Source organism: Ciona robusta, chromosome 10 (genome assembly GCF_009617815.1).
Source record: "Ciona robusta chromosome 10, ASM961781v2".
NCBI classification, from domain to species: Eukaryota; Metazoa; Chordata; class Ascidiacea; order Phlebobranchia; family Cionidae; genus Ciona; species Ciona robusta.
Window position 1 is genome coordinate 4,673,922 of NC_143244.1, and position 22,253 is coordinate 4,696,174.

General features: G+C 42.5%; 1 protein-coding gene and 1 long non-coding RNA gene across 6 annotated transcripts in view; one reads left to right on the plus strand and one right to left on the minus strand.

Moving 5' to 3' along the window:
- Nucleotides 1–2,462: 2,462 nt before the first annotated feature.
- LOC149729799 (uncharacterized) lies at nucleotides 2,463–12,525 on the minus strand. The gene is made up of 2 exons (XR_016385893.1): nucleotides 12,463–12,525; nucleotides 2,463–6,398 (listed from the first exon to the last, which is right to left on the minus strand). It is a non-coding gene; the product is annotated as an uncharacterized LOC149729799 (long non-coding RNA).
- LOC149729800 (homeobox protein Meis1-like) overlaps nucleotides 12,254–22,253 on the plus strand; it is a 31,135-nt gene continuing 21,135 nt past the window's right edge. Inside the window, exons 1-4 of one of the 5 annotated variants that reach the window (XM_089887130.1) lie at nucleotides 12,254–13,184; nucleotides 15,676–15,974; nucleotides 20,524–20,665; nucleotides 22,020–22,076. In XM_089887130.1, coding sequence (XP_089743256.1) covers nucleotides 13,173–13,184; nucleotides 15,676–15,974; nucleotides 20,524–20,665; nucleotides 22,020–22,076 — 510 coding nt within the window. In that variant the 5' untranslated portion in view covers nucleotides 12,254–13,172. Of the gene's footprint in view, nucleotides 13,185–14,822; nucleotides 15,430–15,675; nucleotides 15,975–20,523; nucleotides 20,666–22,019; nucleotides 22,077–22,253 lie in introns of those variants that run through there. The other 4 variants (XM_089887131.1, XM_089887133.1, XM_089887128.1 and 1 more) reach the window with 4 other exon arrangements.

The window sequence follows — 22,253 nt, forward strand, 5'->3', positions numbered from 1 at the left end:
TGGCCTGTCCGTTACTGCTGAAACACCTATTTCATGTCAACTGTTTTAAATCGAATTTTATGTGCGAATTGTTGAGTCAGTAATTAAGCGATATTTAAAATGTAAACTTAAATGTCCCTACTCGCCGTGGCAGCCATTTTCGGCGCATCGGAAAAGCGATCGAGGAATTCCCAGTAGGCCCGCCTGAAGCCGCTAATCGAATTCCCGCCGATCACTCCGTAAGTTCACCGGCAGATTTAATTACCGGCTAATAGGCCTCTGCCTGTGCGTACGCGCGCACAGTCGGCGGAGGCCTCTGGCCGTATTCCTGCCCTAACATGATTAGGGGTGTCCCTATGGATTTTGCTTGATTCCCGATTTTTTTGACGATCCCGGTATTTTCTCCGTTAATGAAACCGGCATCTAATTCAATTCGCTTTGCCCTGTCGTGTCGTGATGGCCGTGACGAGCATGGCGCAGGAAGCGAGCGATTTCCTGGCGACGGCTCAACGGGTATCAATATTTGGACGCGCTAAAACAGCGGCGATATTTCAACCTAGGTTCCTAGGCAGGTCCGTATTGATTTTATAAATGACTAATTATTAAAATGTCAGTTTCCAGGGAACGTTGAAAAAGTTGACATTCAAGACGCGTGTCGACCGGTCACTCACTCAAAATAAATCTTATCTTAAAAAAAGTTGTTTCATTCTTGGCAACAACACGTTAGCGTTTTGGTATTTCGGAAGCGGTGGCTTCGAGGTAATATTCGTTTTTGTGACGTAAGCAATCGGTTGCTATGAGTTCATTGTTACGTCATAATATCAACCAAGTGGAAGGTCGTGCGTAATAACTTGCAATTATAGTACTTGAAAGTCTGAGAGCCAATCTGAGCGATAGCCTCGACATCACAAACGCTATTGTCGTCGAACAAAAGACGACTATACAGACACGACGCGTGCTTTGCTTTGAGCATGTATCGGTAACCACTAATATTGGACTCCGACTACCGTCGTAGAAAGGCTTATGACGGTAGCTTGTCATTGCTGGGCTAATCCAGGCAGGCAGTAATTAGCCACTGGCCGTGTTCTTTGGCTGCACCAATCACTATTACTACGTCGTTGGCAATGTACAAGAGTCATAATGGAAGCGGGTGATAGCGGTAGTGCTGTGTACGACCGAGAATGTTACAATTACTGCTTTGTTTACCATAGTGCGAAGGTTTTAATTATCGCAGTCGTAGTTTGCCCTTCGCGCGACCCCTACTGCAATAAACGCTCCCATCTCTGCTTATTATTCTTGTATCGGTAACGGCGACCGGTCCCAGGCCGGTCCAGGGTTGTAAAACGTCGACGAGTTCGGCGAGGGGCCGTAAATCACTCGATGCGTTGGTTTGGAGGGAGGAGAGTTACAAGCGCTCTCGGCAGGGTCATCTAAAGGTGAAGCCCGGGTCAGGATCAGGTGGCTCTCCCGAGACGTTCCGGAGGACGCCCCCTCTCAGCGCGCATTGCACGATCCGCTTTCGCTTCATTAAAGTTTATAGCTCGCTTTATTACGGCGCGCTCGCCTATACGCCAAAGGCCATCGATTAAACGTCGCGAAGAGGTCGGGGTCTTGATCTTGCTCCCCGGTCCAGTGAGCTCCTTTCCCCGCAGATTAATTGCGAATGGCCCGTGCTCGGCCTCAACAGATGCTGCCGATTAAACTTGATTATTTTTCCGCCCTTAAGCCTAAATTGCGCGAGGATTAATTTCGTTCAATCAATTTGTGGCGATGTCGGCACAGCAGAAGGCGGTGATCCGGGCGTAAGTGATCCGCAAATGGGCTGACCTATTTCAGATGGTTAGTTAAGGTTAAAACGGTTCGCGTAATTATGTGAATTGGAAAAAATCTATGTGCATTTTAAATGACACAGAAAACTTGTTTACGTTGTTGTAGATGCCGTTTTTAAACAAGTAACCCATTGTGCCTAAGTTTGATTAAATAACTTTAATGAAATGACATAACATTTTTAAGTCTTTCGTGGCTAATATAACTCAAATCTAAAAAAGTGGGTAGTTTTGACAAACAGGGCGATCCAATATTACTTAAATCTAAAAAACGGGTATTTTTGACAAGTAGTGCGATTTTGTTAATGATAGCAAGTGGTTAACGTAGCTCAACATAAGCACCCGCTTAGAAACATTGGTTCTACTGTTTGGGTTCGCTTATCAATCTGGCCTTCGTGTCGATTTTCGAGTTTACGTCGAAACTCGAGACTCGTTGCCTCTGCCACGTCATCCGTCGCTAAGCAACCGGAACTGACTGGCCAGGAGGCTTCGCGTTGACCGATCTGTGACATCATAATGAAGATGTATCGTCCAAGTGAAAGGGGAGCACGAAAAATGGAATTCGAGTTTCAGAGAGAGTCCGTATAAATTGCAGCCGCGAGAGGGCGCTAAAAGCTAGGGCTAAATGAAGGTCAAACCACGCAACGACAGCGAGGGACGGATTGGTATAAGTTTTATGATAATCTGCAATGCAAAAGTGCACAGAAATTAGGGTCAAAGTTGGCATACGGATATGCGCAGGGTTCCGAAGTCTGGAAAGGGGTCGGGGAAATCGGTTCGTGGGAAATGGTCCCGCGGCATAGCCGAGCAGAAATACAATTGTTTGCAGCGCAATGTACTTTGCCGCGTGACATTTGGGGGCTTATTATTGCGTCACAATGGAAGAGTTCGCTTATTGGTCGTCGCAGTGTCTCACCGCAGAATGAAGGTTGATTGGTCGATGTTATTCCAAAAGGAACACGATCGTCTGCTTGCTTGGCACGTATCAGGCTTTTCACCTCGTACACCCCAAGTTGATTTCCACAAATCGTCAAATGCCAGACACGAAAAGCCAAAGTTTGGCCTGGACTAAATTCCTGTATCAAGTTGTGCTTTCAGCACTAGTAATTTACCGACAAGAACTTGTATATCAAAATGTGGAGCTGGCCAAAACTGCGTGCCTTTGAAATCTGACTACGCGTCTTACACCTGTTAATATTTCAATTTACTTGCGATTCTGTATATCGTCTGGTATCGTCGGTTTGAGGTTATGACCTCGCGCAGTCTCGACCTGTAACCGGCTTTCTGATTGGCCGGGAAGCGCTTCCGGTTGTAGCCGGAAATTTTCCCACGTATTGCTTATTGGGAAGGACAAGCATTTGACTTGTACAGCCGCAGTAAAGTACTTCGTACAGAAGACTGCTATTTGGTCACGTATGCAACTGCTCTTGGAAAGGTCTCACGGCATAGTAGAATACAGTTCAAGTTCATATGTTCAAACCACCATATTTGACCAACTGTTGAATCCATTCCACTAAAAACCACGCGATTGAATTTTACTAGGTAGTTGACGTAATTACAGCATACTACAACCAGTGTCCTACTGCCTCGAAAACTGTATATATCTCCCAGCGTGCAGTCGATAGCGCAAACCGTTCAAAATTTAGCCGGTGTGTCCGCAGCTGAGACCGCAGGCACGAAGCACTTGCAGCCGGGCATCAATCTTCCAAAGTTGAAAAGTCCACGAGTTCAGTGCCACCATAATCGCAACGTTTGTCCGGCAAGAATACGTAATAGTTGCTTTGACCAGTCCCACATGACGTCATGGGACCGACCTCTTGCCGATTGCTTCCTGTTTTCTGTGTAGATTATGATGTCAACGACAAGGCATTCGGGGCAATTCGTTGCTTCACAATAAACACGATTACGCGGTGATAGTAAGCAATAGCGGTGTATAGGGCCGGCTGCTACACGCACGTCTGGGAAAACTTCCTGCGAGCGAGTTAAAGCTGGGTCGAACCGCCTAAATCTCGCTTTTCTGCCCGAAAACTCGAAGGGGGAAAAAGTCGAATGTGGTTCCGCCAGCACCACGGGCTCAAGCAATGTTTTAGCGTGTGACATAGTTGTCTGTCAACCAACGGAGTAAGACCTGTAGAGTGATACTTTCTCTGGTAGGAGGGAAGACCAGAATTGCTCTGGCTCCAGTTTCCAAAGTTGTAAACTTGATTAAATAGCGCTGCCAGGGGTAACCGACGTGAAACGGTCGAAGCAGTTCAGTTTGGAATTGTATTCTACAGCGCGAGTGATGTCAAGATAGTTTGAGTGGTGCCGGTTTCTTGCGGCGGGAAACGTTGGCGTGTTTTCCGCGTGTTAAATCAGATGGTGCGAAGTGACCGGTATTGAAGCGAAATCGGATGCTTATTCAGCTATTTTAAATCGCCTAGTAATCAAGCCCGGAGCTGGAAAAATACGGCCGAAATTAGCTAGCGCCGCCCAAGGAAATGTCACCGCGCAGAACTGGCATTTATCGACGCGCCGGTCGCCATTTTGTTCTCGCTGATGGCTGCTGTCAATATGACATCTTGACGTAGACGGAGGCGATTTGTTTGCGTCACTGCGGCTTGGCAAGTAGGTGCAGCGCGCTGGTAGATCATAATTAGCAAGTGGACGCAAAGGCGGCATTGGAAACAATATTCCCAGGCGTGAAAAGCGAAATATGATGAGACAAATATGGCCAGCGTGAAATCGCGCTGTGAGTGCTCTCTCCAGACGTCCAACTTGACGGAATATTTTCAGCGGAGAACAAGTGCAACAGCCAAGGATATATCTCAGTGGATCGAGTGAAAATTTGCAGGCAATAGAATAGTACAATCAGGTACGCTAACAATGGTTATCAAGCAAAAAGTAGCAATTTTAAAGCTTAATCTATGAGCAACTACTTAAAGTTAAGTTTAAAGCATTATGGCCGTCGAAACTAGATTTAAACAGTATTTTTTTATATAAAAAAGGGACAAAGTGTATGTAAATGATCAGGGTAAATTATGCTGAAGATTGTGGTGGTATAACTGTACTTAACCTTCACCTTGGATGCTTTGAAGCAATAATTTTTGCGCGAGCCTAATCCTGTTAACAGTGACCCTATCTTCACTCGCTCTTGTCACGGTTTGCAATCAATCATAAATAAACACGGCACCGATCGGTGTGACAATAGGGAAAGTGACAAACAGATCGTCGTCGCCCGGCCAGTCAATTATCGAGATTCGGCCTAATTGTTTTTGAGTCACACCTGCTGATGTAAGACAATGTAAGAATGGGATTTCCCAAGCGAAGGAAAGTCCAATGAAAATTGTTTCAAATATTTTGTTTGTTATAGACTGTAATTTATGAGCAATTACAATTTAATACTTAAGTGTTAAATGCGTGCGTCGAATAAGCGGACATTTTGAAGAGACTGGGAACGAAATGGCGACTGGGTCCTTGTCTCTTTAGAGGTCAAGGCCAAACATGCTTTTAAATGTAAACTCGATTTAAATCAAGTCGACCACTCCAAGTGTAAAGTAACGGCAACGAAACAGCTTTCGGTATCGATTATAGCTCGCAAGGCGCATTTTCGTCGACAAAGTGTTTCAAAATGGGATTGCCAAGTAATTTCGTTATCAATATACCCTGCTGAGGATATTGGCCAATATTGTTCAACGAATCCGGAAAAAAATACAATTTCCTTTTTTTTTATATCTAATGGCATGCAAAGCCAATCCTTCAAGGGGTGAAGGGAAAATGACTTTTCGTTTAGAAACACGGTGCCGGCAATCGGCATGCAAAAACTTTATACCAGCGTAGGTGCTGCTTAGGTCGGCGTGTTTTTATCACGGCCAATCTTCGCCACACTAATCCGACAGCGACACAAGATACCCATTAAAAGCTCGGCCCTCACGCGCCCGACGTTTATAATGAACTTGGTATAAGGCGGGCCAAGCTGCACCACCTTGTTGCAAAGGCTGCAGAAAGGTTATGCTGTTGCTCCGCTTTCAGCATTCGCCTTATCTGCTTAATTAACCCAGCTAGCGACAGGGTTGAGATACTCTTTCGCGGATAGCATGCGGTAAGGGCAAGCTTTGCTTTACACGACAAAGGTATCTAATAGTGCGATACCCGACCAGCAGATAAGATTTTCTTGCGGTTTTAACTCGATCAAGGAACTTTTACATTGTTTTCGTTCTCGCTGGCGTGAAATCGTAAAATGGCAGGCACCTATCGCGCATATATCTGCTTTTCGATGGTTAATTTGTTTTCCAATGTAACGTTTCAAAATAGTAAAGGCAGCTCCAAGCTCAGGTTGCTGTCACAAACCCTAAGCTTAATAAGCCGGAAATCAAACCGAAAATTCGCAAAAATAAAACCGATTAATAGCAAAATAAGTTAATCAAAATAATTAGTTTACCTTCCAAACTGCAGCAGAATTGAGTTTGCGACAGGTCAATTATTGACCTATTGGCCGAAATCGCGACGTTTTTGTGACGTGTTGTGATCACTGTGACGTATATGATTGAAATCTGTGGCCAATTGCGGTGGATTTGAACCTCGTTAATGTTACGTCACAAATTCAATCGCGGTCTGCGAGAGAATACGAATTAAAAAGGTTGAGATTAAAACGTTTAAATTGCTGGGTGGGGGGAGCCGCAGAAGGGTGCTGGCCACGCGAGTTTCTGAGATGCTAGAGCGGCTGTAACAATCTATTCTTGCATAAGCTGTCGTTCACAGACATAACTTCATTACCTCTGACGGGTAGGCGCGTTTTAATGGTGCCTTGTCGATATATTCCAAAGCCAGGTCATTAATAACGGAATTTGACGTTAAACGGCGCCGCATATGCCCGAAGTTCTAAACGCTCTGGCAATTATAACTGCACGGAAATTGAATTAGAAATAAATCGAAGTTCGATGATCTGACGGGCGCTCTCAAACTCAAATTCGATTTGGATGAATATTCAATACGCAATCGCGACCGAGACGGAAATTGAACGAAAAAGAATTGCGCGCTTTCCAGACCCGAGACTTTAATACGTGACGTTTAGGAGAGCACTTGTAGCTGTAGGGTTTTGACAAAGTCTGCCACAAAACGATAAAGATTTTGTTCCGTAAAAAAACGTTTAGGAAATTTAAAGCATTTTTTTTTTGCTTGAAAGGTACTGGGATACAATTAACGTAAAACCTTCGATTGCGATCGGCAAACACGGTTTACAATGCACGATTTCGTAGAAAGAAATTGACAGCCTGCCCAGGTGTATCTGATAGCCAATTTGTATATCTCTTATCACGGTGAAAGAATGACATTGTCAGCGGCGGTAGGCCAGCTGTAAGAGGCGTGCCGTCCTGTCTCGGAGTCGGACCAAGAAAAACGCTACTTTCATCTAATTTTATCGCCGCGATCGCCTTGCAAAAATAAAGCTTCACCACTTAGCCTATCTTAACGGCCACCCATACCGAGATAGCATTTAAACAAAACCTAAAAACAGGCGATAACTTGTTGTGGGCTGATCTCTACTTGTTTACCTGCGTGCACGGCATCTAAAGCGGCATCAAAGAGTTAAACGCTTTGCGGTGTAATTCTGTGATGGGCTTTAAAGATTCTCAATATCTCGGTGGCTTGTGTCAGGTATAGTTGATGTAACAACAATTGCTTGAAGCGGCATCTGATACAATATGATGATTTTGACATATCGGCGGCTTATATCGAATCTTAAGAAGCCCTCGGCAAATTGTTATCATTTTAGGGCGACTTTCGTTAAGTGTGACCTATGGAAAACTAGTAATTAATTTTTATATCTGTATAAGAAATGTAAAATTTTGCCCAAACCGGCTCGGGAACACTGACCGAGAGTTACTTTTGCGCGGCCGTAATTAGGGGGAGGGTTTTCCTTGTGTTATCAGAAGAGCTCTCACTTGACCTTCCTATAACCCGGCTGGCTGTATCAAGTGTTTGTCTTGGGTCCTCGCATAGTGGACACATAGCGCCAACGAAACCGAATTCACACGCTGAGTTTTATTTTTTATAAATCGTAATCGACACATAGCCGCCTTTGGGGCCTGGGATTTGCGAGGGAACAGTGTAATGCAAACACGTACAACCTGTTCCGAGTGGACGCAGATTATGAGCGAGAGTAACCGATCGCTCTCCATGAAAAACCTGCCACAAAAGAACGGAGATGTGTGACCGAAATCGCCACTTCAGTTTGGAGTACCATACACGTTGTGCCACCCACTTGACACCTCAGAAAGCCAGTTATTTGCCCGCTTGTTAGCTCGAAACAGATTTTACAAGGCGTACACAACACTTGTTGAACGGATAAGCCGCTGTGTCGCGCATGTGCAGAAACAACATTTTGTAACCACTAATCACACACAAATTATGCATTAGAGCAGTTTTAATCTCGTAATTTCTATTCGGCGAAAATATGCATTTGCCAAAGACTTTGTTTTTTACTTTGACCGCCACCACTGTCTTTTGTAATACGAACTCTAAATCTTTAAAAGCAATACCGCAAACTCTTTGCGGTCGTTAGGTGCCGCTCATGGTTAAAACGCATGCCTCTCGCAGTTGGAACAAAACCCTACAGGCAAATTTTATATCTGTTTTTCGCGAAAACGATCGACTTTGCGGTACGTACATGACTGAGGTCGCTAAAATTTTAGGAAATGGCTTGTGTGTTTGTTATTTCGAGCATTAGCTTTTGCTGGTGCGGACGTGCGAAGAATTTCGAATGAGAACAGATTTAACACGCTGTGATTCGCATGCCGAAGTGTAAGATTACTGATATGCGGGTTGGCCCTTGACCTTTGCTACTATCTCCATCTTCAGAGGGTCGCCATATTTGGAGTCTGTTCGCTATAATTAAGCTCGGGAACAACGGTCTCAGAGCAGTTTCAAAATTTCGGGGCAACAGTGACGCGTCTCGTAAACAAGAATGCATGCGATTTGGAGAAACTAGTTTGCATTTCTAAAAATTGTGTAAACGGGTGACATTTCAATTGAAGTCGTTACTAGATACCGATCGAGTCTGATCTTCGAAGAAAACTTGTCTCCGAATTCGACGCACGTTTCCCTATATTGTCATGCTACGACAATCGCCGTCCGTTTCCACCGCTTTCGAAGAAAATCCAACAGTTTCCATCCTAGTTTCGGAAACGGTGGGCTAACAGGGCGGAGCGGGGCGCATTATAGGATGCAGTCGTATATCATTTCTTTCGTTGGAAAAGGGAAACGTTAATTAAGCTTTCCTGCTTTCTCGTGGAAGAAAAATGCCTCCACACGAGGGGCGACTAATCATGCTTATGCGTCAGGTAACCTCACTTATCGGCGCACAAAGATATATCTCTTCTTGATACTTAAGATTAAAGTGGATTAGATTGTTTTGCAATCTGTATAAACCCAGCTGTGGAGTTTGCTAGTTGAATCGGACATAAAATGTTTACTATTGGGTCGTGCCATTTATTTTTCTTCACTTGTTAAATATATCAGGTTGGGGGACACCTTTTATTCTATTTCCCCTGCCATTTGGTAGTAAACAAAGTATAGTTATAGATTTATAAAACCGTATTCCCACGACTCCCATAGGCGTTTTTTAATTGTCTAGAACACCTTTAGGATATTTGGATAATATCTGCTAAAGGTGTCCTGTCTTCCCCCATCCTACTTTATCTTATGTTAGACTTGAAATTGTTAATTACATTAACGGGTACGTAAACCGACACAACATATGCGCTATGATTCCTATGTCAGTACACTACAGCCTTAACGAGCGCGTGAATGCATGTGAATTAGGGTCGGTACTTTTGACAGTCTGCTCTTCGGATTTCTGCCTTGGAATGCACATGAAGCCCATAGCAAAAGCTTTTGATTGAAATGAGAGAACAGTGACAAGTGCACAATAGAAGGAAGCAATTCAAACGCATAGAAATGCTGGCACGTTTTCCTCCAGCAGGCCAGGTCATCCATAACTTACTATTCATACGCCTGGCGTCGGGCGAGCGACTTTAACGTCGCATCGTGTAGCGGTTCCAATCGTCACTCAAACTGTCATTACGTTTCCTGGTTCGAAGTTTCAATGGGCACAACAGTCGTTGGATTCATTCGCGTGGCTTCGAGCCTTGTTTTAGATTTCCGAAGAAGGAGTGTCTCGATTTACAATAGCGATTGTTGCGCGTTTCTTCAACACAATCTTACGCTGCACGAGCCAAAGGGTGCTTCGAAGTAAATGAACCAGCATTGGCGACTTTCTGGGAAACGCAATGTTTCAACAAAAGTTTTGTTTTTTACTCACTGCAGTGAACGGGCTAACAGTTTAAAAAAATTCCTTTTTATAAAGAAAAATCAGGCGTCAAAATGTAAAAGAACATAGGGATTTCACCACACAGTTTCCAAGTCTGCACAGCCAGACAAAACGTAACAGAGAATACCGGACCGAGGCGGTGATGGCGCATAAATAGAACAAACGTGACTAAAATCAGACACACATGCTTCGTAGTGTGTCTTTGAACCTGGCTTGCATTTTAAAAATGTTTCCGTGCCAACGTCTACATTATTGATAACTAAGATCGTGTTTTGGTGACCCGGCGGTGTATTTAGGAGTAAAATACAGCGCTGTAATCCTAATACAGCTTTTAACCATTCAGTTTTATGTTGTAGATTGGGGAAAGATGGGACAACTTCAGTATAATATCCAAATATCCTGATCGTGTTTTAAACATTTAACAACAGTATTTGGGAATCCTGAAAAATGGTTTTATAATTCTTTGAATGTTCTTTGTTTACTACCAAATGGTAAGTGAAAACAGAATGAAAAAGTGTTCTATCTTCCCCCACCCTACTATATTCTAGTTAAAAAGAAAGCGTTTGCATTTTCGAAGCACCGTCCGTTCGATTTCAACTGATTCAACTTGTGGTAATCGCTTGCAACCGAGGTGCTGTTTACTGCGAGCGACTTCCTATACACGAGTGTTTGATCGAGCGCTTTCGGAGTTTATCCGACAAGACCTATCAAGCAGTTTGCTGGATTTAATAAATTGTATTTCCAAGCGCCGCGCAAGCTGAGTTACATTCAATCTCATTCAGTGCGTCTCAAAATTAACACGGCTAACGCACATGTACGCGTTCAAGGTATATTGCAACTAAACGTTTTCCAAATCCAGTCCGAACATTTTCATTAAAAGTGAGAATACTTTTGTCGCTTTTCTCTGTTAACGCTTTTTGATCCAACGCCGCGACCCACGACTTAAAGGGTCGAGGTGGTATATACGCTTCACTTTCACAGGCTTCGCTTCCCATTTGTTCGGGCGAGCAACTGTGACCGTGTTATCAGCTTGCGCCTCATTCGTTATACTCTGGCAGTCGTACCGTCATTCGTTCACAAGGCATCCCGGGCGAACCAGGGAATTACATACAGCACAATAAGATAGCGAGCACTCGAACGACTGTTTTAGAAATGAGTCAGTTGTATTTCTCGGAGCCATGTCGGGACTTAGAAGAAGTATTATTGAGACTTACTTAAGGTTTAGCCGGTACCAGGTAATACAACACGCGCTAATACGAAATAATACTGGTGTATGGCTAAAAATAAATGTATTTTTTTCCGGCTTACAATTTCGGGTTTAGTAAGTGTTTTTTTGTAAATATGCGTTTTTGATTTCTGTAAATGCGCATATTACTTACAAAACAGTTAAAAGGTTGCTTAAACTTGTCTTTGCTCTAATACCTTCAAATCTAAGCCATATTTTATATAAAAAATGATTACATATCCTACCGTTTAAGTAAACCATAAACGTTAAAAAATCGGTGAGTTATACATGTGATCATACACGCCATTTTTTTCGGATAAGTAAAACTTTACTTCATACGACTTTAATTTAAACTTTAAACAAAAAAGGCTTCAAATTAATTGGCGTGACGAGACGTCGTATACCCCGTCACCATTTGCCGCAATTAAACTTTCGCAGCTCGAAACGTATTCTCGTTTTGTTGCCGCGCTTGTCTTATTAAAAAACCGCGACCTCTCAACGTCCCCGGGTTCTAATGCTGGCCGATCATCTGTGCACGCGGGCGATGCTACAATACAACGTTGTTCGATAACTGCATGTTATAATGATGACTTATCAAGCTTTACGAGGTCGTAACGTACGGCGCGTCGCCCACGCAACCTGGCTCCTATTGCGTGGTTATTAGGCCAATGAACGATTCATTAGGGGAGTACGATTCAGTAAAACGACTTATTGTTCTGGATATGAACAATTCCGTTTAGATTTCGCTTGGCCAACGCGAAGCAGGCAATAAATTATTATTATTTTCGAATATTAATAATTGGATGTGGTTGGTTCTGTTATGTATTAGGGACACATATAGTATTATGGGGGGAGACGGGACACCTTTGGCACACAATATCCAAATATCCTGATCGTGTTTTAAACCAATAACAACGGTCTATGGGATTCGTGTGGATACGGTTTAATAATTCTTTGAATGTTCTTTGCTTACTACAAAATGTGACAATGGCATGAAAAGATGGTGTCCCATCTTCCCCTACCCTATCATACCAAGACAAAAGTTCGCAATGAAAACATTTTACCGAACTTTTGAAAAAATACAAATACGAATACAGAGGTTTATAAGTTAACAAAGGACTTACATTTTCGGTATAGCTACTTAGAATACATTTTGTGACGTTCCTGTATCGTTTTGGCTTGGGTAGCTGCAATGAAAAAAGTTGTGAAAAAATATATGTCTAAACGCATGTTATTCAAAAGAGTTTTTATCAAAAAAAGAAAATAACACGGGTTAAACCGGTCACAAAATTAGGAAAAAAACAATGTTAAATTAAGCATACCTGTTCAAAATGATACTTGTGTAAAAATGCACATTTTAACGCAGTTTGATAAACGCTGTGAAGGGTTTAACTGTTATTTGTTTACAGCTCAGACCGCCTCTTACGAAGTTGGTAACGTAGCAGGCACAACAATGATTTGACAGGCGGGAGCTGTCAGTGACAGAATATGGGCTTCAATTCCTGTTCTGTCTTGGCAAGCAAATCAACAGCGTTTGACAGCGAAATAAAGATATAGCAGAGGGCTGGTTTTACAGTGTTGATATAACGTTTTCAATTTTGACAAAAACTTATGCATATTTGTTTTAATAGTTGCGGAGTATTTTTTAGTCCGTGGCTATTCTCTTTTTGCAGGTTATTATATATTTGTATGTATAGGTTTTAGGATATTTAGGCAATAAAGTTTATGTACTATAACGACTGTATATTTGGACGATTTGTGTCGGAATACTTTTTGCAAAATACTGTCTCTACTGAAGACTTATTTGGAGTAAATTCAAAGAAAGAAAAGAAAAATGTCGCAACAGGTAACTGTTTTTTTGGTATTTTCTTTACGGTGGCTTCGTTTTAAAATACGCTGCAGCAATTTACGAGGTACACAAAAAAAGTAGTGAACCGATAAAGCTACAACATACGCTGCATAAAAATAACTCAAGTACTGGTTTACTGCGCATGGTTTATCAGCCAAAATTCGGCAGTTCGCCGAATCCAGTAATGCCTTCAGTTGCAATTATGCGGCTTGCGAATCGGAATCCAAGCGGCGGTCCGCGTGATCATGACGTCAGGATAGAGGCGCACCTCGTAATGGCCTTGGGTGGGTAGTGCCACACACAAGGCAGAAATAATCCCGCAGTTAAGTAAACAGGTAGCGGAGCGTGTCCCGGGCAGCGACCTTCGCTGGATAATCCCGGGTTTGGAGGGCCGGATTTCGACGCGGGTCTTTGGACGTTTGTACTTGCATTTTTACAGCTATCCTTGGCTCGTAGCGCTTTGTCTGGAACTGTCTCCGACGTGTTGCAACCTAGGTTTAACCCGGACAAACCAGCGGGGCTTGGCTTGGGGTAAATATTATCAAATTGCGAATGTCACAGCCGTGTTTGAAAGACAGTTTATTATAAAATAATCCGTGCGAATCGAACTTCGCCAACCTTGAAGAAAATTAAATTTCTTTGCGTTTTAATGTATATACGACGGATACATATAGAAATAAACCAGTTCACCATGTATATTTTACAGCCTTGAATAATAGAAACGATGACGATCTGTGTTGTAATAAATAAACTATGTAATCCCACAGGAACATAATTTTACTTGACTTTATGGGGCTTAAAGTTTGCTAAACTTACATAAAAATATCTCAAGAGCTTTGCAGTTAGAAAACAGACCAGGGGTGGACTTTAACTTTAAATGATTAATAAAAAATAATAAAAACGGTAAAAAGTCTACTAAACTAGAAAATATAACCGGAGATAGATAAGCAGAAGTGTTTTTAAGTGTGTTTTGATAAAAGTTACTTGGTTAGAACGGCTAGAACAGATCATATTGTGAAAGAAATATTTCTCAAAGGAAACAGAGCTGTCGAAGACGTATGACGTAGCAGTTTGGCGGCACGAGCTGCTGATTATTTGTGTAAGAAGCTTAATTTCCGATTCAGGCAGCGCAGGGTGTTGGTGGTGTTAGATATAAAGCGTGACTCGCAAAAGGATATCTACTGCGTACCGCCATCTCGCGGTAGGAAAATTTACGGTTTAAATTTATGGTTTTTAAAGGACTTTCTAAGCAAGTTAATAATCAATATCAGTCGCCGTTTTAAGTAAAATGTGTTTCCGTTTTCTTAAGAGCTAGTTTAAAAAGGATTTAGGGCTTAAGGGGAATTTTGAGGTCGGTAGAAAACGCTACCTATGGTACTTGGGTGGCCACGATGATAACTTTTGATTTTCCGTCCAATGCAATACACTGCGAGCGCGATTTGTTTTAAAGTAATCATTGGACCAGAAAACGTACTAGGCGAATCGCAAGCGACGAACGGCAGTGGAAAAGCGAGTGGCTCCTTTTTTCCTACGTCGTGGTCTGGCAGAACGCGAGGTGCGAACGTCGTATCATTTCTGGATGCTCTCGTCTATCGAGAAATAGCGAAAAGCGAGTGGCCGCGGTTCTATAGCTGTTAAACTGTTGTTGTTGTTGTTACTGCTGTCCGAGCGAGTCGTATTTTTCGAAAGAGCGGTATTTTTTAACCGACTTTTGACTGGATTCGTTTACATAAGGCGCTCTGCCATGCGTCTTAATGCCGCTGCCCGCTTGTTTGTTTAGTCGGCGCGCAGAGCATGCTACCGGTTACTGCACCTTGTTTCGGCTCGTCAACTTTAACGAGCGGCATCGGCAGCGGGGTGGAGGCGAGCAAATTCCACGAGCAAATAGAAAAACAGCCGAGTTTCATCGGGGTTTGTTTTTGAGGCGAGCGAGGGCCAGCAAGCACGTTTTATCACGCTTGGCTAGAAAAGAAGAAGCCGTCGTAGTATTGGGCACAGTGACGCATACTCTGGCCTGTGTCAGTGTGATTCGGACAGCAGAGAAAAGGTTTATATGTAGCCTTCTAGTCTTGGCAACCTGCAGAGCAGTGAGATTAAATGTCGAACTGCGTGCTTTTGTTTCAGATCGTTGATAGGTGCCTAACTCAGATTTGAATTAGTTTTACTGTACATTTTGAGATAGTGTAGCACTACTACACCAGAATTAACGGATCTGAAGTTTAGCATGGCAGCAGTCACATGTGTAAGTATAATATACAATCTGCCAATATTAGTTTGCAGTGTAGTATAAAGCCTCTGAATTTATACCTTGTTTGTCCCAGACAACTTTGGTCTTTTAATTAATTTCGATTAAAGGCAGCAAACGCTATTGCTTCTTGTGTAATCAGTTACCGGGCTGTAAATCAAGGACATTACGTCGCTTTCACGTTTAATGTTACGTTAATCAGTAATGATCCGCCTGTGCCTAAACCTTTTATTCTCCTTTAAGCAGTTTGACGACGGAATGGCGCACTTCGGCGGCATGAACGACCTAAGAGATATGAGCCAACCGTCATCGGGCGCGGGCGGACTGTACGGCGGGGATTTGAACCGCTCGATCCCGCAGCTCGGGCATCTTTCGCACGGGCACTCGTCGATGTCACATTTCTCAGCAAGTACACCTGGATCTGCACATCCAATGTCAACTATGCATGCGACGCAGTCGTCAGGTTCATCTACGAGTATGGACGAAAGATTAAGCGACTCGGAACGCGTCAATCTGAAGGGAGACAAGGACGCCATTTATTCGTAAGTACATAAATTACCACCTTGGCGTGTTATACCTGAACGTTACGCGATTTGCTCTGTTCGCCAGGAGCTAGCGAAACCGCCCGCCCGAAGCCTGTAGTTAGATTGAGCCTGAAACAATTCTAATCTCTTAAATACATGTTTAAGCTAAGTCTGATTGGCAGGCCAAGTCACAGCGTGTGCAGACATTGCAGTTTAGCCGTTTCGGTTCGTGTATATGCAGGGAAGTGGGAGTAGGCATGAATTATTAATGCTTAGGTGTTGGGGACTGTGTGATGCTAATCAGAGTAAATAAACAAGCGTATTCGACTCCAAAAAAGACAGAAGCATTGAGCCAGATCTCTATCTCGGTTGGGTTCATTAATTTTTAACCTTTATAGAGGAAAAACTGCGATTGTAATTGACTTACTGGCAGTCTGCAAAAATCCGTTATAGACTGAACAGTTTGGCTGCTGTATGCGAAGTTTTAATTGCTTTGCACGAAAGCAGAAGCAACACTTTCGTGACGCGACATGCAACAAAATGGCGACATTTCAAGTACACGGTCGAAATCAGTTTCACAATGTCACGGTCGAAAGATAACACAGAATGTCGTGTGCTAATAAAATGGCGACGGAATGACAATTCCCGCGCGTATAGCTGCGTTAAGCAGCCACCGATGCGATTACATGAGGATTTTGTGTTTTTGCGAAAGCCCGAAGGCACGGAACTCAAAACCGCAGTTCGGAATTCGCGTCGCGGTCGCTTGTTTACGTTTATTTCTCGACGTAAACAACGGCGGGTTCAAGAAGGGTCACGAGCTCTTGGGTTTGAGTTCTGTGAGCTGTCAAAACTGCAGCGTACATGTCATCTAGCATGTGCTTATGCAGTGGCATGCTTTATTTAGAGTTTTTGGACGCAGATTACATCTCTATTTACCATACCTTGACAGGGCTACCGGAGCCTGTCAGATACATTGCCACACTCAGATAGTGCAGTTTTAAATATTTAATTATCACCCAATCGTCGCCTCTTTTGTGTATGCTTGATGACTGCTTGTCGTGCTCACCGCCAGTGCATGAAGCTGCCAATTACAAGGCATAGATCGACCTCGAATGACAAGCACTTTTGAGTGTATGTTACGCAACCATACTCTAAATTTAAATTCGCGAAAAGAATTGAATATCAGCGCCCGGTCGAACCGGGGAATCTTAGATCGTATCCCGCATTTGGAATTCATTAATTCGCCGTAATGGCCGCGAAAACGAAGCACGGCTAATGAATAATACATAGTCAGCAAATGAAATTATTCTCTACATGTTGGTGTAGGTTACAAACAGAATAAAAGCGACAAACATGCGAAAAGGGGGAACCGATAAAAGCGAATTACTGTAGTTGGATTTTTTTCTATTTCGGTATAATAATAAGTTATAGTTAATTATTAGTAGGGTGGGGTAAGACGGGACACCATTAGCGCATAATATCCAAATACCCTGATCGTAACTTAAACAGTTAATAACGGTCTATGGAAGTTGTGAGGAAACGGTTTTATAATTCTTTGAATGTTCTTTGTTTACTACCAAAAGGGTCGAGAAAATTGAATAAAAAGTGTTCGATCTTCCCCCACTCTGCTGTATGTATATTATAAACTGTTTTTTTATGTATACCCAAGCAAAAATAACACACTAAACTGGTGTTGTTGTACTGATATTAAATTAAATAGCTATAACGTTTAATCGCTCCTAAATGGTATATTTAGCTGTAAAAAAGACAACAGTATTTTCTAGTTTTTGATACAAGGAAAATAGGAGTTTTACAATGTTTACCGTGTAAACCGCCATATTAAACATAAATATACAGTTTTATGGCTTTTAACCGTTGATTTTACATATTAATTCATTCCAAACAAAAACTGTTACAAACTTATTACAGTATCGCAATATTCAAGTTTGTATCAAAAACAGTATGTATACTGATAATTGAAATTAAGCTAACGAACGACGCACAGTACTGCATGAAGTTGTACATTGAATTATAAGCAACAGGAAAAGGATACAATTCCATCTCGGATTCGAACCGCGTGTTTCGTCTAAGCCAGAAATTAAACATCCGTATCGTTGTGTAAATGATCGCTTGCCAAACACGAATTGGGCACGCACGCCTGTTTTTGTATTCGTATTACACACTTAAAACAGACTGCTGTAGTAATATATATAGTGACGTTTATAAACCCAAAGCCATGCACGCCCAAGGCGTTTCTAATGTTGTGAAAATGATTTTTTATTTGAACAAACTTATTTTTCAAGTGTAAAAATAAATCAACATTTTTTTAGTTGTAAAAACAAATCAATATTCGATATTCTAGGCGATATTTTAGCTGTATATCCCTGTAAAAATAACAAAATACCACTGAGTTCTGTTTCGAGTGTTTTTGACAATTTTTAAAGTTGGATCCGCAGTCTGTTTTCAGCAGTAAATCCTTTTGCGCCTGTTTTTAATTTAAATCACTATCTCTGCGCGTTGAGTGATCGATTTTACGGTCAGCTCTCTTTCAATTCGAGTTAAGGTTCCTTGCTTACTGCGTGTTACCATGGAAACAGTCATTACCAATTTTGTCCAACAGTAGCGACTTATAACGGTGCGATATGACGTAATAAAACTGCAAAAGGGATCTCTTTTGTTCGTGACGCACCTGTAGCTGTGTTTATTTATCCCAGCACCTTAACGTTGCCGAAGTTCACAACGATTCAGTCGCCCGTGGCTGACAGGCGATCAAGTGCGCGCACCAGTGTGCGTGAGGTTAAGCATGGGAATGTAAATTCAGCGATTCCGGTTAAGTTAAGCTGAAATCCGTCGATGAGAGATGCTATTCTAATAACATTATCCCAAACCAAGTCAATGGGCTATTCGCCTGCCATTGTGTTTTGCCTCTAAAACTAATACAGAGACACCTGGTATCTAAACGTGTTAAAACCTCATATATAAATATAGACACACAGTTGTATAATTTCACATTAAATTGCTTGTTTTACGTCACTCCTATCATGTCTGTCAACAGTTTACATTATCGATAGGCGGAATTTTGAGATGGGCCTTTATATACACTTTCATTGGGTATTTTTTAAAGCTTAGGCTGTGTCCAATTATAGTGGCTTTTGAACCCTGGCAGTTGGTTTCGAGTTTTATTGTCCAATTTAAAATCGTTTTCCGGTAATCCAGTATTTATTTCGCAATACCTTATTTGCCAGGTTGCGCTACGCTAGGTTGAGTTAGTGACATTTGTGTCAGCGGTCGACGTACGAGTTAATGAGACTATTACGACCCCAATCAAAGCGGTTTGAAATTAGCCGTCATCGGCGCCGTCAAAGACGTCACGTTGACGTATGAATTACGCAGTACAATCACGAATATTGGTAGGAATTTGGATCACTGGTCGCGGTGCCCGCCTAGGGACTTGTGTATTGTGTGAGGGGCTTTGTAGTGGCGGTGTCTCTGCTTCTAATCCCACCGCGCTCGTACAAAGTGCTGCTTCCCAAGGATAGGGATAAAAGGCGACTGGGCTTCGTGGGAAGGCACGACTCAGATCGATCCTTCGATCGTCGAATCTTGGAAGAAGATAATATACAGAGATACTTTTACATGGCGCACCGAGCAGACGAAAGCGCGCATTATCAGAGAAATATCATTTTAGAAAGCAGCGAAGGTCGATACCGGGAAAATCAATGGATTTGTTGCAGGGCCTGGAATTCATATCCGCCCCATTTTTATTACCAGCAGTAGCGACGACTGCCTGAAATCATTCACGAACCTGCCACCGTTGACTAAGCCGGCTCGTACAGGTGTGAACTGGGTTCTGGGTCGATGACGGTCGATTTGAAGCGATAAATTCAAGGGTCGTGTGAATGTGCATAGCGCCATTTTACTTCGATTCGCATGCTTGTACAAACAAGCCTTACAACAGTGTATTTCGCGGCGGGCGGTCCCTCGATTCGACCCGGTCAGTCTTTGTTTCGCGGTTCATCTGTGACGCGAAGAGGGTCACAATCACCATTTTCCACGTCACAATTGTGCAGCGCGAGAAACTACGCGAACTGTGCGCCTGCACCGGCAGTGACGTCATCAGCGGTCAGATTCAGACTGACGTAACAATGTAGATTGTTTGGTAAACACTTGAAAATTGTAATCAATTTCCATTGATTACACTATAGAGCGAGAAAGGCCATTGAAAGCCGGTAAGACTTTGCCCCAACATCCGGTAACTATTTATAAAGTGACCTATAACAGTATCAGTAACGAACTACCGTGTTAGTCTCTTAAATAAAGCTTCGAAAAATGGCCTTTCAATCAAAATTCAAAATTCAATCAAAAAATATTATCACTAGTAAACAACAAAATGACTTAACGCGTCGTCTCGCATTTTGACGCCATTTCCCCCGATAAGTTACGACATAGTATATACTGGGAAACCGAAAAACATTTCGCAGCAGGCAGAATTTGCATTACCTCACCGCGTACTACGAAATTCGTGCTGCGTTAATTCTATTCTTAAACAAACGTGCTTACTTCTTAGACACCCCCTGTTCCCGCTGCTGGCTCTGGTCTTCGAAAAATGTGAGTTAGCGACCTGTACACCACGTGACCCCGGCGTAACAGGCGGTGACGTATGCTCTTCCGATTCATTCAACGACGACATTGCGTGTTTTGCTAAGCAGGTACTTTCCTACATTTTCTAGTTTTTTTACTGCTTTTCCTTAGATTTTTTAAACATTTTTTGGGATATTGGGCCAATCTTGGCCTAAATCCTATAGGACCTATATGGCGTGCCACAACACGGGACCTCACCCACATAAAATAGCATTTTAACATGAATTGTTTATATTAGAAGTTGTCGTACTCCATTTATCTGCTTAAGGACCAAGTCTATATAACTTGAGTATAGCATTTCAGTAAGCGTATATAGAACGTTTTTTCTGTTCGAAGGTTAAATTATCAGTGAAAAGTTTGAATACATATAGTCAGTTTGGGAAGATGGGACACCTTTTCATTCTATTTTCCCAATTGATAGTAAACGGAAAAACATGCAAGGAATTAAAAACAGTTTCCTCGCGACTCCCATAGACCGTTATTAATTGTTTAAATCACGATCAAGATATTTGGATATTATGTGCTAAAGTGTCCCATTTTACCTCACAGTACTGTATTTAAAATTTGTCACGAATGTTACAAGTTGCTTGTGAATTCAATGTTACACTATACAAGTACAAAGACATAAACTGGCATAGACTTTCACGGATAGTTTAATTCTATCAGTCGTGTGTGAGAGGCAGGATGGCCACATTATTTACTTTAGGGGCTGGTATGTCAGGCTCCATGAGAGCGCGCAACCAAATTAAATCTCGACGAAAAACCCCTTGGTATTGAAGACCAGAGGCGGATGGACTTCTTAACGCTTCAAAACACTCTTTGGGTGTTAGATGTAGAGTAACTGTTAGCTGGCTTGTGTGAGTACAGCGGGCTATCCAGTAGGACCTCTTGATAGCACCCCTGATTGCGACTGAGACACGACTAGCCCGTACACAACACTCGAGTGTGGTTCAGCCGCAGTTCAACCCGGTACTTGTGCGGCGTTTGATGACGGAACAATGTCCATTGTTGGGTCATATAAGCAGCGGATTATTTTCGCTTCGGAGAAGCCGTCGCGCCTTCGGCTACGTCACACTCGCTCCATGACCTCGGAGTGACATCTACGCGATTGCATTTAATCGTCTGTTACGTCATAAAACTTGCTGAAGCGGGCGTCGCGAACACGTCACGCAAATTGAGATTTCACGGGAGAGCGAACACAATTTATCGGCGGGCAGATACGCAGTCATTCCCACCCTATTTTAAGCAGCAACTTGTAAAGAGAGGTTCATTCGCTCGGTTGCAAAAATGACAGTAAACCGCGACTCTGACCACTGCTATTCTTGCCAGACCAAAATAGAATGTCCACCAAAACACCCCCACACCCACATTGCAGTTATTCATTTAAAATTATACCAATATTGAAACTTGCTTACGTCACAGATTCATTCCGAAAACCGACCAATCACCTTCGACCCCAACAACGAAATCGACAACCTGGTAAGTGAATAATAACATTATTTAAATATTTGTAAATACCTTACGGGCATTATAATTGTAATATTAAATATGCGATATGATATAGTAGTGTGGAGGAAGATGGGACACCTTTTATTATATTGTCCATTCCCTTTTGGTAGTAAACAAAGAGCATTCAAAGAATTATAAAATCGTATC